This window comes from Penaeus monodon, chromosome 11 (genome assembly GCF_015228065.2).
Source record: "Penaeus monodon isolate SGIC_2016 chromosome 11, NSTDA_Pmon_1, whole genome shotgun sequence".
In the NCBI taxonomy this organism is placed as follows: domain Eukaryota; kingdom Metazoa; phylum Arthropoda; class Malacostraca; order Decapoda; family Penaeidae; genus Penaeus; species Penaeus monodon.
Window position 1 is genome coordinate 48,736,092 of NC_051396.1, and position 16,064 is coordinate 48,752,155.

General features: G+C 41.5%; 1 protein-coding gene across 3 annotated transcripts; it reads left to right on the forward strand.

Annotated features, from left to right (window-relative positions):
- Positions 1–9,701: 9,701 nt before the first annotated feature.
- Positions 9,702–15,258, forward strand: LOC119579025. Of its 3 annotated transcripts, XM_037926732.1 has the most exons (3): positions 9,703–10,121; positions 14,756–14,831; positions 15,207–15,258. In XM_037926732.1, exons 1-2 carry the CDS (start codon positions 9,874–9,876, stop codon positions 14,778–14,780), a joined length of 273 nt encoding a protein of 90 aa, XP_037782660.1. In that variant the 5' UTR covers positions 9,703–9,873; the 3' UTR covers positions 14,781–14,831; positions 15,207–15,258. The 3 variants fall into 3 exon arrangements, with proteins under 3 accessions (XP_037782659.1, XP_037782660.1, XP_037782661.1); XM_037926731.1 differs by lacking the exons at positions 14,756–14,831; positions 15,207–15,258 and adding an exon at positions 11,227–11,462 and having other exon boundaries at positions 9,702–10,121; XM_037926733.1 differs by lacking the exons at positions 14,756–14,831; positions 15,207–15,258 and adding an exon at positions 11,278–11,462 and having other exon boundaries at positions 9,714–10,121.
- Positions 15,259–16,064: the final 806 nt, after the last annotated feature.

The window sequence follows — 16,064 nt, forward strand, 5'->3', positions numbered from 1 at the left end:
TTTTCTTTGTCTATGCTTTGAGAAAACGGTTATGCGAACTACTGGCTGTTCGCGGAAGCGGGAACCTTGCCTGCGAGCACTTGGAGAGACACAGCAGGCAGTACACGTACGCGTGGTCGCAAGTCGGGTCGCATTTTATTTTACGACGTCCATGCCAGTGACTCACAAGCCTATCTAAATTTGATTTCTCTGTTTTCCCGACTCCTGCCTCTCCTTTGACCACGGCTCCAACCACTGATACTAATACCCCCTCTTCGATGTTTGCGGGTCATTACTCAACCTTCAGAACACACTCTTTCCTCTCTCCCAACATCATCCACTCCATCTTCTACTGCACAGTTATCTTCGTTGTCTACCACTCCCCCCTTATTACTCTTCATCCCTATTGTCCTCTTACCCACAGTACTACCTCATTCCGAACCACTCCATCTTCTCTCTACCTACGTCCTTCTACTGCTTCCACCTTTTGAGTATTCTTTTTGGCTTCCAAGTGAGATCGATTCTTAGTGATTCCCCCTACAGTCCTTTACTCTGGCAATACCCTTCTCTTCCAACAATGTCTCCAAAAACAAGTAGGCAAAATTTCCTTTCGCAGTTATTTCGATCATTCATACCTTGTCACAATTATATCTGAGTCCCAAGCTTGTGCAATACATACTCTGATTGACCTCACTGGCAAACCTATTCCTGCCCAACCTCACTGCTTCCCTAATGCTTGTACCGGAACTGTTTCCGTCTCTCTGACTGATTGTCCTCTAGACGACAAGGACTGGACAGAATGTGAAAATGATCAGCTCGCCTGCTCTGCTCCCCCTTTATTTCTCAGACCTCCCCACCCAACTCCCCTCCAGAAACTCTAATACATCCAAAACTTCCTACTCTTCTTCCCACTCTCCTCCAAAACACCCCACCTTCTCCCTTATGTCACAACAGTGACCTTCTCTGGATCCCTTCCCTTTCTGAAACTTCACCACCTACCCCTGTTCCCTTCTCTCATTCCCTGGATTTTTCTACTACCTCTCCAATTATCATTACTACTCATATTACTCGTTGGTTGTTTCATGATGGCTCTTTTGTAAATTTCCTCACCGTGTTATCTCCCTTCCTCAGACATCTAGATACTTTCCATTTGATCTACTCGCTGTATACCCTTAACCCCTTTCCCTTTTACAAATCCCTGCTGTATTCCATTTGGTCTCCCCTCTTTATCCTTTTCACTACCGTTCTATCCTACAGTGCTTTACAACCTTAGACATCTAACACATTTTGTCCTAATCATTAAGTCATTTTAACCCTTTTCGCTACAATACTTTATCATAATCACTGTATTTTGAATACAGTGAATTTTGAATGATCTAGATACTAGATGATCTAGATACGGCAGAAATTTTTCAGTAAATAAATAAATCAAGACCAGTGGCCCTCTTGCTTCTGACGTTACCACAAGGACACACCTTCCGTCTCCCCCCTTTCGAGATGAAGGACGGCGTCCACCCTCGTTCCACGGAGAAGGTTGCAGCCTCTAAGGTCGCCCAAAACCCCTGATATTATCTCACGGGAGTGAGGATACCTGTCGCAGTGAGGAAGCTGCAACAACAGAAAACGGAAAGCGCACCTGGAGCGTTTCACTTGTGCAGATTATTTTCCTTTGCTTGCATTTAATATGTTTTACTTTGTTCTTGTGTATATTTTAATAAACATTTTCACATCATGGGTACAGTTAGCAGGACTGTGTGTCCAACCGACGGCTACGCCGTGAGACTGTCATGGGACCTGTTACTTTCATAATCCGGGATCGCCAACTCAGGCTATATGGGCACCTAGCTCGCTTCCCTGTGGATGACCCTGCCCATTAGGTTGTCTCTGGGTGGAGGAGGCCCATGGGACGACCCAGGAGGTCATGGCTTGGGAGCTCGACGAGACCTGTCGCGAGGAATTAGAGATGGGCTTGGAAACTTGCCATGAGGGACCCTCGTGGCTGGAACTTAGGGTAGATGCGGTCATGCGCCCCCGTCGGCGTTAGCCCCTTGACGATGATGATGATTACACAAATCTTAGCCGAAAGAAAGAGACCACCAAAAAGAAAATGAATTTGAAAAGAAACTTAATCTTTATTAATTTCATTTATTATCATTTTATCTTAACTTTATTATATTTTACATATTCCACTTTTACAATTTTAAACTGAACATTTTATGAACTTGTTTCACAATGATTTACACTTGATGTGCACAATGGTTCTTTTTTATTTTCACTGTTTTATAGTACTTTTATTTACTTAAAACACTTCAATGATGATAATAAGAATATCTTAGTGACCATAAGAATTTTTTATTGCAAAAATTGAAAAAAACCAAAACTCAGTTTTGCGGGCCGAGTTGACAATGAAAAGTCCCCGGTCCTTCAAGCAGTGCGGTTCGAGTCCAGTTCCAGTTCCAGTTCCAGGCCAGTTCCAGTGCTAGACTGTGGTTGTGGTGCGCAGGATAATGGTGGTCTCGGCAATATATAGATAAGTGATAAAGTTACATTTTACATGGGAGAAGAAGTCTTGTGTTTTAGTATTTGTGTTTTTACTGTGTTCGTGTTTCGTTTTATGTTTTATCTTTAGTTTTACAAAATAAATTGTTAATTTCATAATACTTATAATATCGTTCTCGACTGTTTGAATAACACCTATACATATTTTAGTTTCTAAAGTTTAAATGGCAAACAATCAAAAACCCTAAAGTACATATGAAGCATCGGTATACGCTTCTCCTCGGGATTTTAACCATGTCTACCTCACTTCGGCTCATTAGCACAACTACACTTCATACACATACGCACACTACTGTCACTTCTTTCCACAATTCTTCTGACCTTGCATCTCATCTTACACCATACACTCGTTCCCGAATGTACCAATCGGGTAATGGCAATGATCTTTTTACACCCCGTTAAAGAGCCTGGGGACGTTGCAAATAATAAACACAACTGGCGAACACGATGACGACCGGCGGATTCCCTCCGCGACAGCAGTTGACGTCTCAGCCCAGACGAGGGAAGCACTTTCATGCGATGTCAGGCTGATACCGGAATTCAGTAACTCGGGGAAGGACGTCGTCGAATGGTTGGAAAAGCTGAAGTGCGTAGCTCCCTGCAGCCTGGGATTCGGGTGGAGGGCCTGGATCTTGAGCAAGTGATAGATTGGACAAGGGCACCGTTGACCAATGGAAGTCGTGCTGTCGTGTGGTGGCGGGCCTGGAGGGTTTAGCGGCGCCGAGAAACAGTACTGCAGTGATCCCAGGACGCAATGTAGCAGTGACAGATAGCGGTGCGAACGCTAACCTGGGCACTGTGGCGGTGCAGGTATTGGGGCACCATTGATTCGCGTGCGATGGGCCAAACCACTTCGCCATGGATTGTGGATTAGGGCGACGAGGCGGCGGCCATCAGCAATGCAGAAAAGGCGGTGACGCAAAAGGAATCAAGTGTTACCACTGCGGAGGCATGGGACACGGCGTTGGCTAATCTCTCCAGTCTACCCGAATGCTTCTGAGCATGGAAATGAGGGTTGGTGGCGTGTGGGGCCGGGTCCTAGTGGATATAGGGTGCTCACGGAGTGTCGTGCACGTGTCCTGCTGTAGTGAGTGGAATAAAGGAGAAGCATCGATGATTACCCCGAGTGTTGATAAGTGGCAGTGTGAGGGCATTGGAGTGGCACAAATGCTGTTTAACTACAGGAAGGAGGTCACGTTAGAAGTGTACACTACACAGGAGGCGCCTCTGGATTTTAAGTACATCTTTGGAATGGATGGCATAGTGAAGATGGGAGGAGTGTCCATGAATTCATTGGGGCGTGTGCTGTTCAGTGATGTTGCAGCCAGTGATGTGCGGTTGGGTGCTGCATGTGCAGTGAGTGACAGAGGTGACACGCTTGTGGTGGAGGAATGAGACTGCCTTGCCACGTTTGACCCCACAGGACAGTGTTGGACACTTGAGTGGGCTGGTAAAAGCGGACTGCATACGCTTAGCAACGCAGTGGGAGAGAATGTGGTGCAATGTGGTGTTAGGAGCAAATGAGAAGATGGGCGGTTGTAGCCATACAGTGTGGAAAAGGTTGCACCACCAAGGGAACTCATTCTGTTGATAGTAGTGGTGCAGCAAAACAAAGGAAAATTGCAGTCTGCATTGGACTTCGTTGAGGTGAATGGACACATCAACGTGTACACGGGAGACGTAGATATTTGCACAGACAAGCTGAGAGAGTGGCGGCGGTGAGGAAGAATTGCTGCAGTAATGGCCCTGGCGAAGGTTTACCTGTGTATCTGGGTCCATACGAAGTTGTGGCCATATCAGATGGTGATGTTTGAGGGCCAGCGGTATTGCCTGACCTGCCTAGGGCTGAAGATAACCCAGTTGGTGATGAAGGCAGTATTGAAGGTGCTGCAGCAGGACCTGCAGGTGAAAAAGGGGGCATCAGTTTACATGGATGATATAACAGTAGATGAGTACGTTTCCCACAGTTTAAGGTTCCCTCTAAACCTGAAGGCTTCGACAATGCCTACCAACTGGTGAGAACATTGGAGATGCAGAGAAAAATCTGGTTGTCAATCCGGTTGGTAGGCATTGTCGAAGCCTTCAGGTTTATAGGGAACCTTAAACTGTGGGAAACGCCTAGGGGGTCCAGACTCTTCCTCAGAGTCTGTCTCCGGCCTAGGTCTTTTGGACCGCCGTTTCGGCTAGTATTCTGGGCTCTGGTCGTGGGAGCAGTAGCTGTTTCAGCTGGTTCAGCGGTCAGGAAGGACGTCTGGGGGGAACTCAGAGGACTCCCTGATTTGGGTGCAGGCTTGGAGAGGCCAGCACGAGAGTCCATCTGCTGGACTATTTCGTGGACATACATGTTTTTGGCAGATTCGTTCTCTGTCTGGTCCATTTTAGCAGTAGGTCCGACAGAGTCTGCCTGTGCTTTGCATTTTCTTTTGCCACTAGAAACCATGTATGGCTTCAAAGTATTTGCTATGGTACGGACCTTGCATGGTTCGTAAAAAATTTTCTCTGTTTGTAGGGGTTTTGGTGAAATATTTGCCATGGAATTCAGCAGGCCCCCACCCACCACGGAGTCCAACAAGGGGAAGCTGTATGTTAGAACCCATGTCTAACGGCTACAGGGGAGGTGAGAGGATGTATACAACCAATAGCCATTGTAATGGCACTCACGGGATCGGTGTGAATGCCAACTGCGCTATGCCTGCTTGACCCTAACTTCCCAAAGGAGACCAGCCAATTGACCTGATCGGGCCAGGATCAGGCCACCAGTCTTGCTGGAATAAAGGACCAAAGAGGGATGTTGCCAGCCGCAGGGAGTGATCATGCACGGCATCGCTCAACCTCCAGGACTCATGTCTCCACAGTGTACAAGCTACCACACATGGCAAACACGTGGGTAAGTGTGAACTCCTGGGGAGAGACCAGAAGGGATGCCATTCCACCTACAAGATAGGCACCATTGTTTGGAACCCTTTCTTCTTCCCTCTCCAGTGAGACAGCCACCCAAAGTCTGTATCACCTTAATGAGGAAACTCAGGTCCTGCACCTCTAAGAGGCAGTTCCAGTGTTTGGCGGCCATAATGAAGGCTAACCAGTGAATGTAATATTCTGTGAGCGGGGAGCGCCGGCGAGATCTTGACGGACAATGACACAGCGTTCCGGAGTAAAAGTTAACAAAATTCACCAAGTGGAATGTTTATGTGTGTGGTTTAGGGGCATATATGTCCCATCAGGAAACGGAATCGCAGAAAGGTGTCATCGCACAATGAAAGTGATTGCAGTGAGGAAAGGGTGCTCCGTGGCAGAAGCGGTGTACCGATACAACTTAATGCCACGAGACGACCTCAGAGCAGATACGGGCCCGGCAAAGAGGCTGTGCAGATATAAACGGCGGTGCGCGGTGTCGACGACGGTTCTTCCCGGACCACCAAGGTCGAAGCTATAGTCAAATGCAAATATGAATATACACTGACAGGGTTCCATTTTAAAGACAGCAGACATATACAGTATTGAAAAAGGTGGGGTAACAGTAGTAGTAGTAATAGTGGTAGTAGCAGCGATTACAGTGATAACAACAGCAGCAGTAGAAGTGGTAGTGTGGATGGAAGTAATTGTAATAGTAGTAGCAGTAGTGGTAGATACCCATCCAATCCCTTTCTCGTTGTTGTCGTTGGGGGGGGGGGGGGGCTTTGGAGACGGAGACTGAGGCCCAGTGTAGATCACCCCTGCCTTGACCTCAGCCCTTGCCTCAACTAACTTTGCATGGTCTTTTCTTCTCTCCCTTTCTTTTCCTTCTCCTCATCCCCTTCTGTCCGTTCATCCTAATCGATAACTCATTTTTACCCTGTTCGTCCCATTACTTTGACATAATGTTGCGTGACCTTTAATGTCTGGCACACTTGTTTGTTTTGACCATTGACCATTCTGGAAACCCACAAACATCGCCTTACTGAACAAAAAAGCTTCCTTACCTAGGGGCTTCACCCCCAGCCCACCTTGTCGCTAAATTTTGTATACGCCGCTTATAACCTTAGATGATAAGGCAGAAGTTTTCCAATAAATAAATAGTGGTAGAAAGCCTCTCTCACTCTCTCTCTCCATCTCTATCTATTTATCTATCTCGCTGACTCACTTACATTCTCCCTCTCTCTCCTTTTTTTTAATATCAATGGCAGTAAATGGAAGGTAAATAACTTATTCTTGATGGCAATAGGATATGACAAATAAAACACCCACGCATTTGTGCATACATGATTTATTTACAAACATGAAATGCCTACAACATAACAAAAACAGTGAATCTCTAACATTGCTTTTGTTTGTCTCATCAGGATTGATAATACGAGTATTGTTATATTTGTTATTATCAGTGTTGTTAATACAAAAATGTTAGTATATCATTATCCTAATGCACACACATAATGAAAATACAAAATGTACTTACACACACGCACGCACGCACGCATGCATGCACACACACACACATAAATATATATATATATATATATATATATATATATATATATATATATATATATATATATATATATATATTAATATATGTGTGTGTATATATATATATGGATGTATGGATGAGTGTATGTATGCATGTCTATAATATGTATGTGTATGTGTTTGTGGAGAGAGAGAAAGAGAGAGGAAGGAGACGGGGGGGGGGGGGAGAGGGGGGATCTCATTAATTTCATTGCTGTAAATTAATTTTAAAATCCAGAGAGAAATACTATTACAAATCGCAAGATACACAAAGCTTCAAGAGTTATTGGCCGGATGGGAGGCTTTGCAGCCAACCTGTAGCAGCAAAGATAAAAAAACTACACGTATGTGCATTCGCTAGCCATGCAAATGTCACTACGTTTAGCCAATGAGAGTAGGCTGTGAGATATCAGATATAGGTAGATACATAATTACTTGTATAATTTTCTCAATATTGTCATAATTGCCAGAAGTAAAACCGAAATTCCGCTCTTTTATTAATGATGACGAAGAGGTCCTTACCCTTAACAGCTGTCAGAATACTCTTGGGGAAAAAGTCAAGTTCATTATTAGGTTCAACAGGCTAAATGGGTGTGGAGGTACCTGTTTATGCTCCTTGGGTATGTGCGTGCGTGTAAAGTCGGCGCATCGCGGTACCCGCACTGCTTAACGCCTTATGTGAGATATAACCAAGACTGCAGGTGCCAGGAGATACTTTTTTGAAATGTCCTCCATGTTCTTCCTAGTCCTCGAGGCAGTGGCTGGAACACATGCAATGTAATTCTCAATATGTGGTTGTTCTCACCTGCAAAAATCTACGTCATATGAACCGTCTATCACTACAATGGATGCTCTTCAGCCTTCACAAGGCAGATATATATACTTGACGTGCCTCGCACTGGACTATTCATCTCAAGTTCTTCAAATCGGAATCTGTTTCTGAGTTAGGGTGTTGGAACCTCTTTGTGATCCGATTTGTTAATGAATTACGATTGATAATCATAAGATGGCTTTTCATTTGTAACATCATATCCTCTATAGACCAGACACACATTTTAGTCAAAATGCTAATAATAATAATGCTACTTAAATGAAAGAAAGACGAAGAGGGAAAAAATGCAGTTTGAAGAAAAATGATTTTCGCCTATCAGTGGCTGTACTCGTGACGTCGACTTCTTCATATTTATAAAGCAAGTTCTAAGAACCTGAACTACCACAGCTCTTTTCCTTTCATCTCTCAAAAATATACATAGCTTTTGCAGCCTTTTCCACGCGAATAGACATTGCTCTGTGTCATATCAGACCACAATAATATACCTGCCACATGCAACATATACAGTTAGAAAAGTATCGTTATTTTTGACACAGACTAAAGTGAAAAATCAGGGCATTGTTGTGGAATATCGAGGGTTTGCGATACAGTAACATCATTATATCTGTCCTGGAGTCATTAAAAATAGTGAACCATGAATTTGATAATCTATATGCGAAATAAAAGAAAGTAGTACAATACTGTCAAGAGGTAACAGATATGCAATGAAAAAAAAATAAAAAATAAAAAATAAAAAATAAAGAGCAGCGCAATTAAGGATACATACTCCTGGAAGTTAATATATCCCGCAGCTGTATAGAGCTTAGGAAGAAATGAATATATGTTAAAGTTTAAATGAACAGTGTTGCATAAAGACTAATGGTTTATTTCTATAGAAGACTACGCGTATTGACGACCTGTTTTGGATATGAGCAAACAAGGGCTGTGTCAAAGGGTTAGATCTTTCCTCCAGTCTCCATTTTGTGTTATTTCATGTTTATCCTTTCTGGGAAATGAAAGGCAAGTCGCATGTTTCAGTCCCTGACACTGGGCCAAATGTACATTCACATAATTCAGGTTATGTCAATAATGAACTTTTTTTTAGTATGACAAGATTACATACCACATATACGCCATTTTGAGTAACATACAAGTATATATATATATATATTTTTTTTTTCTTGATATCTTTGTGTGGCACACCGCCTTTGTAAAACTGGTTGAGAATACTTTATAAAACGTCTCATATTTTTTTTTCTTTTTTTTTCTTTCTTTCTTTCTTTTTTTCTGACTCGGTCACAATTGTTATTCTCAGATTTGTCTGAGAACGTTCGTGGACACTTTTCATGGAGTTTAAAAGCGAGGGATTAATTGTTCGTGTTCTGATGTGTTTTGCTTTATAAGAATAAAAAATAATTTCCATAATCTTATATATCTCATTTGATTGTAGTAAATTTCAACTGCTTCAAGTATATTATGAAAATTACAAAAGCAGACACTGTAAAGATTAATTCCTCTACTGAAATAATAAGCCAAGATCTTGGCCAACGGCCGCATTCGAAAGCTTTAACCACTACGGTACGCGAACGACGCTGTTGCCATGGTGACGGTACACCCCTTGACTTAGCAAGCGCAAGGCTAGCCATTTACGGGGTGGCATGAGCAAGCAAGAAAAACTATTAAGATGCTAGGCAAGAAAATTCCCTACTTAAAACGCCTTAAGTATGCCTGAAGCTCGAAACTTATTTTTAAGACACTTCTGCCAAATAACTCCAGAGCAGAAACAAGCGAGAAACGAATTGATTTCGAAAAAAATACATTCCGGGACGGCTGACGGGCACTGCGCCTCGAATCGGCAACCGCACCTCAAAGACCTTCAGAGGGCCGGCGAGAAACCACTCGCATGGCGGTGTACGGCACTTTGGCGGCCAAAAGACGAGTGGCTTTAAGCGTTCAGTCATTCTAAGCGGAGCGCCATTTGAGTCTTGGCCGTAGAGGAGGAAGCAAAAACAGTTTCGCATATCGGACTTATCCTTAGCATGAAGAAGTGTCTGACGCCTTGGTTGCTGCTGGTCTTCGGCCTCGTGCTCTCGGACGCTGCGTCGTACTGGCAACGTCGGAACCTGTTATGCATCAGTTGTGGCGCCCAATGTCAGAAGCCGTGCTATATCGAGAAGCATGGGGCATGTATTCTTAACCTCACGGAGTGTCCTGAGAGGTCCAAGTATGACCAGAGAAGTTCTGACAACATTGAAGCCACACCCGATTACTATCCTCGCAGTGATAGGTACGCATATACATTTAATAAATTTAAATCAAACTGAGATAAAACTGTGTGTGCGTGGACAGGCAATTATGTCAAATTTTGTCATGGTCAAACATTATTTTCTTAAGGCGTTTTAAGCAGGGAATATTCTTGCCTAGAATCTCAAGGGTTTTACCTGCTTTCTTGCAATAATAATAATAATGATAATGATAGTAATAATAACAATGATAATAATAGTAATAACAATAATAATGACCGTTACAAAGATAGTAACAATGACATTGATATTAACATTCGTGTTAATAATAATAATAATCATTATCATTACTATTATCTGCATATTCGTTATTAGTGTTATCATCTCACGGTATAGAAAATAATATGCCAGCTATCAGTTCATGAAGGCAGAAAACATTTTTCAAAATTTCTTATGACTGGTTTGTTTTGATATCACGTCAGAGCTGCCAACGGAAGTGTGTATCACTGTTTCTAGGGGCACTGGATATGCATCTAGGTGAAAATCTGTTTGTAAGGTAGACCTACTGATTTAAAATGTTTTCTGTGGAAGCTACTTGAGTTTAAGCTTACACTTTTTCAGGCTCGATGCTTAATAGAGTCATTTGTGCGGATTAGCAAGACTGCTCAGGCTTTAGCGGTGGTTTCAAGCAGCAAAATTGGAGTTCTTGGTCTGGGAGCAGCAATGCTTGGCCAATCGAACCCCTGCTTAACACTGTTACATTTTGCTTCTTTTTCTCTTACTCTTAATATTACTTCTCGCCTCGATTTTGTAGGGATTTGCACCAAGGAACTTCGGTTACCGACTAGTACACATTTCGAGCTTTGGCTTGAAATGTTTTCAGTTGTGTGTTGAAAGTTCATTCTTATTTTCCATATTTTCATTATTATATTCCATCAGTTTGAATTATAACATCCCAATGTCAGTGTGCGACTTTCAGCGTTGAAAAGTATAAAACACAGGACACATTTTAATAACTGGTATCGCAGGAAGCTTAACTAATTAGAAATGAAAAAATACCATATTTTGTCGTTATATATTTCCAATTTGTCCTTTTCTTAATCTAATACGATTTTTTTTCGTCAATACACATTCCACGAACATTACAAGATCAAAGATAAAGGGTCGGATTCACCTGGCAGCATGTAATTTGGGTTTTAGCTGACTGCGTGACATGGTATTGGCCTGAGTGCTGATGCAAGGAGACCCAAAGGAGCGCCATCCCGTGAACAGCAGCAGCCAGCCCTTGACTCCTGGCCTGGGCCTGGTCACGCCACCGCACTCATTACTACTGTGTTTGCATCAGCGTGTGTTGTACTCCTAATCTAATAAAGAGTCAAGCCGTAGCAAGCTATCCTTGCCCCACTAGTCTAGCAGGAGCATCTTACAATACACACACATATATATAAACATGTAGATATACAGATATGTGTATATGCGTATGAGTGAGTTTTTTTTTTTCTTCTTTCTTCTTTCTTTTATTACGCACTTGCTTATCTTCCTTCCATTACGTACGACATTTTCCTCTCTCTCTACTCACACTTCCCTCCCCAAACACCCTTTGTTGAGGAAAAACAAAATGAAGGAATAAATGAGACCGCTTCTCTTCCAAGGTCGACCCAGTTGACTATTGGACTACATGCCAGCAGACTACACTCCGGTTATTTCCGGGATCTGTCTCAGCTACTTTTGAACGGAACCCGGTCTACCCAAGAGGTAATGAGTCTTAAAAAAAAATCCCCTGGCTCACCACATCGCCGCTCCTTAGCCGAGGCAGGAGGGGACGAAGGAGTTCTCTCGTAGTTCTCTCCGTTTCTGCTGCTCGGGCCCTGGGTATTATTCGTGGGAAAAGCGATTGGATGTTTGAGAATCCGGGATAAAACACGGCTTCTAGTTTAATGCAAGACTGGAGTTTCTCCCTTATATCTGTTGTACCTAAACCCTGAAAAGTTCCCGGTTGAACCTTATATGTTATTTCTTTAGCTGAGTCTCTGAAACAGCAGTTCGAAACTGAGTGTAGAGAATTTAACACACCGAATAATAAGAGAATGTGATTGTTATTAAAACGATGAAAATTGCAGATAATCTTATTCCTTTTGGTGTACAATTCTATATCAGAATAGGAAAATATCTAAAGCATTAAATTTTGTTTGGAGTAATAATGATAACCATTCCCTCTATTTATATATACTCAGTTACCATATTCATTATTAGTGCCTTACGGAATACAAATAAGCACACACACACACACACACACAAAATAATAATAATAAATAAATAAATAAATAAAAATAGAAAAGGCAGTCGAATGATTCAGGATTTAATGAAATCAGTATTGTTTAAGACTGTTCAGTTATCGTCAATGTTATTAGTATCTTAAGGAATACAATTTTTATTTGCTTTTCTAAGGGCACTGATAAGAATTATGATAACTGAATATACATGGACGTAGCTGAGGGAAATCACAGCTGTCCATCTGGTCTGTGCTGTACAAAACAAGCCGTGGAATGTATGCATAAGCAAAAGAGAGGAAAAAGAATAATATCGATGATGTATTTATTCATATCCGTTTTTCTTATGTTGGCAACTCGCCTTCAACAAGTTTTCAGTATCTTTGTCTGTTTTAAACCTTTCGCTTTGTAAACAGAGAAAGAGTGAGGGAAAGAGAAAGAAAGAGAGGACGAGAAATGGAGGGAGAAAGAGAAAGAGGGAGAGGGAGAAATGGAAAAAAGTGAGAAAGGACAGAGAGAAAGAGGAAAAAAGACTGAGAATGATTAAATCGGAAGACACAAATAAAGACTATAATAAAATTATAGAATACAACAGGAAACAAATGTTAAACACACAAACACAATATATAAAACCTGGTGCGAAAGACCATTCTCAGTCAACGCGGCGACAGGTGGACAGGCATGTTGCTTGTGTGAAAATTCCACGTCTGAGAGGCCCAGGGCGCGAGGTTTCCACAGGGTCCAGAGCAGCGCGAATAATAATTACTATATATAGCTATATGCTAATTAAATCTCACAAAGACCCACGGGGGTGCAGGGGAAAGAGGTGTGGGCATGGAGTAACATTAACTTTGTGTTGTCTTCTCTTCTTCCTCCCCCTCCCCCTCTCTCTCTGTCTTCCTCCTTTTCTCTCCCCCTCTGAAGACGTGACCAATACTGACTGGATCTTTACTCTCCAGCATGATGGTTGTTATACAGTTAGGTCTAATAACTTGCATGTACCGGTTGCCAATGCGTCTACAAGGATACACCATTTGCAAAGATTATAATAATGTATGAATATAGTTTAAATTAACAATAGTAAAGGATACACTTCAACAAAGTACAAAAGAAAAAAGTATATATTCTTTTTTATCTGTGCGGGAAAATATAAAATCGGATGGAAATTATCCTTGCTGGTAATATATTGCCGAGTTAAGTGTAAATTTACCTTCGCGTTTAGGTCGGATTCAGTTCTCGGAATCCATTTTCTATTTATATCATTATATAGATAGATTAGATACACCTGAGAGCATAGGCCAAGGAACAACGAATGACACACGCGCACATATCACATTACGAATGAGGACCTATTCTAGTTCTATTATCATTATCATCATATTAGTGTACGGCTGCGCACTCGCCGACTGTTAGGCCGATTTCGCCAGGACTGACATCATCCTCGGTTTCACGTGGTTGAGGCCGGGTCTTAACTATGCCACATGCCTGCCTCTTCTATCACCAAACTACGCTGCAGCTTTACCAAAGAGTCCTGCACCCTGATTGCGGTCTGACCATCTGTGGGCACATATGCATAGACGACCCTCTTGAACACTACCACCGGCCCAACCAGGACATCGTGTATAGTGCACTGTGATTCATGATTTCTTCTAAATACACAAGTTTCAGTAATACATACATACATACATATATATATTTGTGTGTTTGATGTTGTATTCTATAATCATTTTATTGTAGTTTTTATTTGTGGCGTTACCGTTCGTGTCTTCAGATTATTTCTCGTACCGTGAGAGGGGAGGGGTGGGGAGAGAAAGGAGGGGCGAGACGAGGCGGGGAGGTGGGGCGAAGTAGGAAAAGATTTGTCGAGGATTCACCTTCGAGACGTGCACAGAGGGGAGGTGGGAAAAGGGAGGAAAGTTATTTTCTCTTCCTTTAATCTTTATGACCTACAGTTGCGACGGGTCTTTTTTTTTAAGTGTATCAATTATGCAGATAACATGGCTAAAAAGTATTGTAAAATATAGCTTTGCTGATAGGGTGAGATAAAATATTTTAATTAACAGTAATAGATGAACGTGAACCTTTTCATATTTTATTTTATTATATATAATTTTCATAGCCCATACAGAGGTTGCCATTATAGATTGATACTATCAGTGCACTCGTTACTATTACCACTATCGTCAATTATTTAATAATTCTCATTGGTCTTTTTTCCTATTTCTCTGTGTCCTTTCTCATCTTCTTTTTCTCTTTCTCTCTTTTCCTCCCTTCCTTTTTCTCTCTTTTCCTCCCTTCCTCTTTCTCTCTTTTCCTCCCTTCCTCTTTCTCTTTCCCTCCCTCTTTCTGTGTTACTCTTTTTCCCTCTCTTTTGCTTCTGTGTACATTTCACTGATTATTTTGTACAGCACAGGACCAGATGGGCCGTGTTAGGGGGACTCCCATGACCTTGAGTCTTCTTGAGTGTGTTTTCCTCAGCTACGTGTATGTATATTCAGTTTTGATCATTTTTATTAGTTCTTTTAGAAAAAAATAAAATAAAATAAAAACAAAAGGCAGTCGAATGATTTGAGGACAAAAAAGACACAAACTTTTTTTTGTCAAGACATTCGACATTTTTTTTTCTTTAAAGATACTAATAACAATGAAGATGATCAATGAACATTCTTAAACAACGTTACTGATTTTATTTATCCTCAATCATTCGACTGCCTTTTCTATTGTTTTTTGTGTTCATTTGTATTTCGTAAGGCAATAATAATAATAAAGGTGGTAATTGAGTACATCTAAACAGAGGGAATGGTTATCATTATCACTCAAAAAAAAATGTAATGCTTTAGCTATTCTATTCTGATACAGAATTGTACAAATTCCCGAGAGAAGCGAGAATTGCGGGACATGAGGTGGAGAGCAATCACCATGACACCAAGGTAAATTATAGGTGCCAGTCTTTGTAAAAGCCTTTCCACCTGACCTTGGAATATATGGCAGTATGTGATCTGGAAATATGCTTAGTCTTGATAGGGTAGATTATGAGCCCAAGGGAAGCACATCAACAAAGATTGTGATGCTATATATGCCTAAGAATAGTTCACCATAAGCACTATAGGTGTCTTGGTACTGTAGTGCACAGATCCTGAATCCATACTAATATTATATTTCCATTATTCGTGTCTCACTGTACAGAAATGTATAACAATAGTGCTCACCCATTTATTACGTACGGGAGTGAGGTATACTTTGGGAAAAGCCAATGTGTAAAAAGTATTGTGGAAAGGTTGGAAAGATAATGTACAAATGCAGGGATGTGTGTTGTGTAAAATGTATGAAACAGCAAGACAAAAGAATGGTAAGATGTAACCTGAGCGGGGAGGACGAGCTCGTGCATTTTACCACGTGTGAAGGATTTGAGATAACGATATCTCAGAATATCAATGATTTCTATTCCCTTCCAGGTCATCAGCAAAGCTCATCAATGTCTATTCCCTTCCAGGTCATCAGCAAAGCGTTTATTTACCATTAACCTGAGAAAGTAAAAGAAAAATCACAGAACACCTAAATTCTTTCATTACAAATTGAAGAATTAAAAGTTAAAGTTCATAAAATAAAGTCTCATTTAATAGACATACTAAAAGGGAAATGAGAACTGAAAAGTAGTTCCTTTAAAACTGCTTAAACAACACGTAAACATTTAATTCCGTTTGTTCACGGATTTCA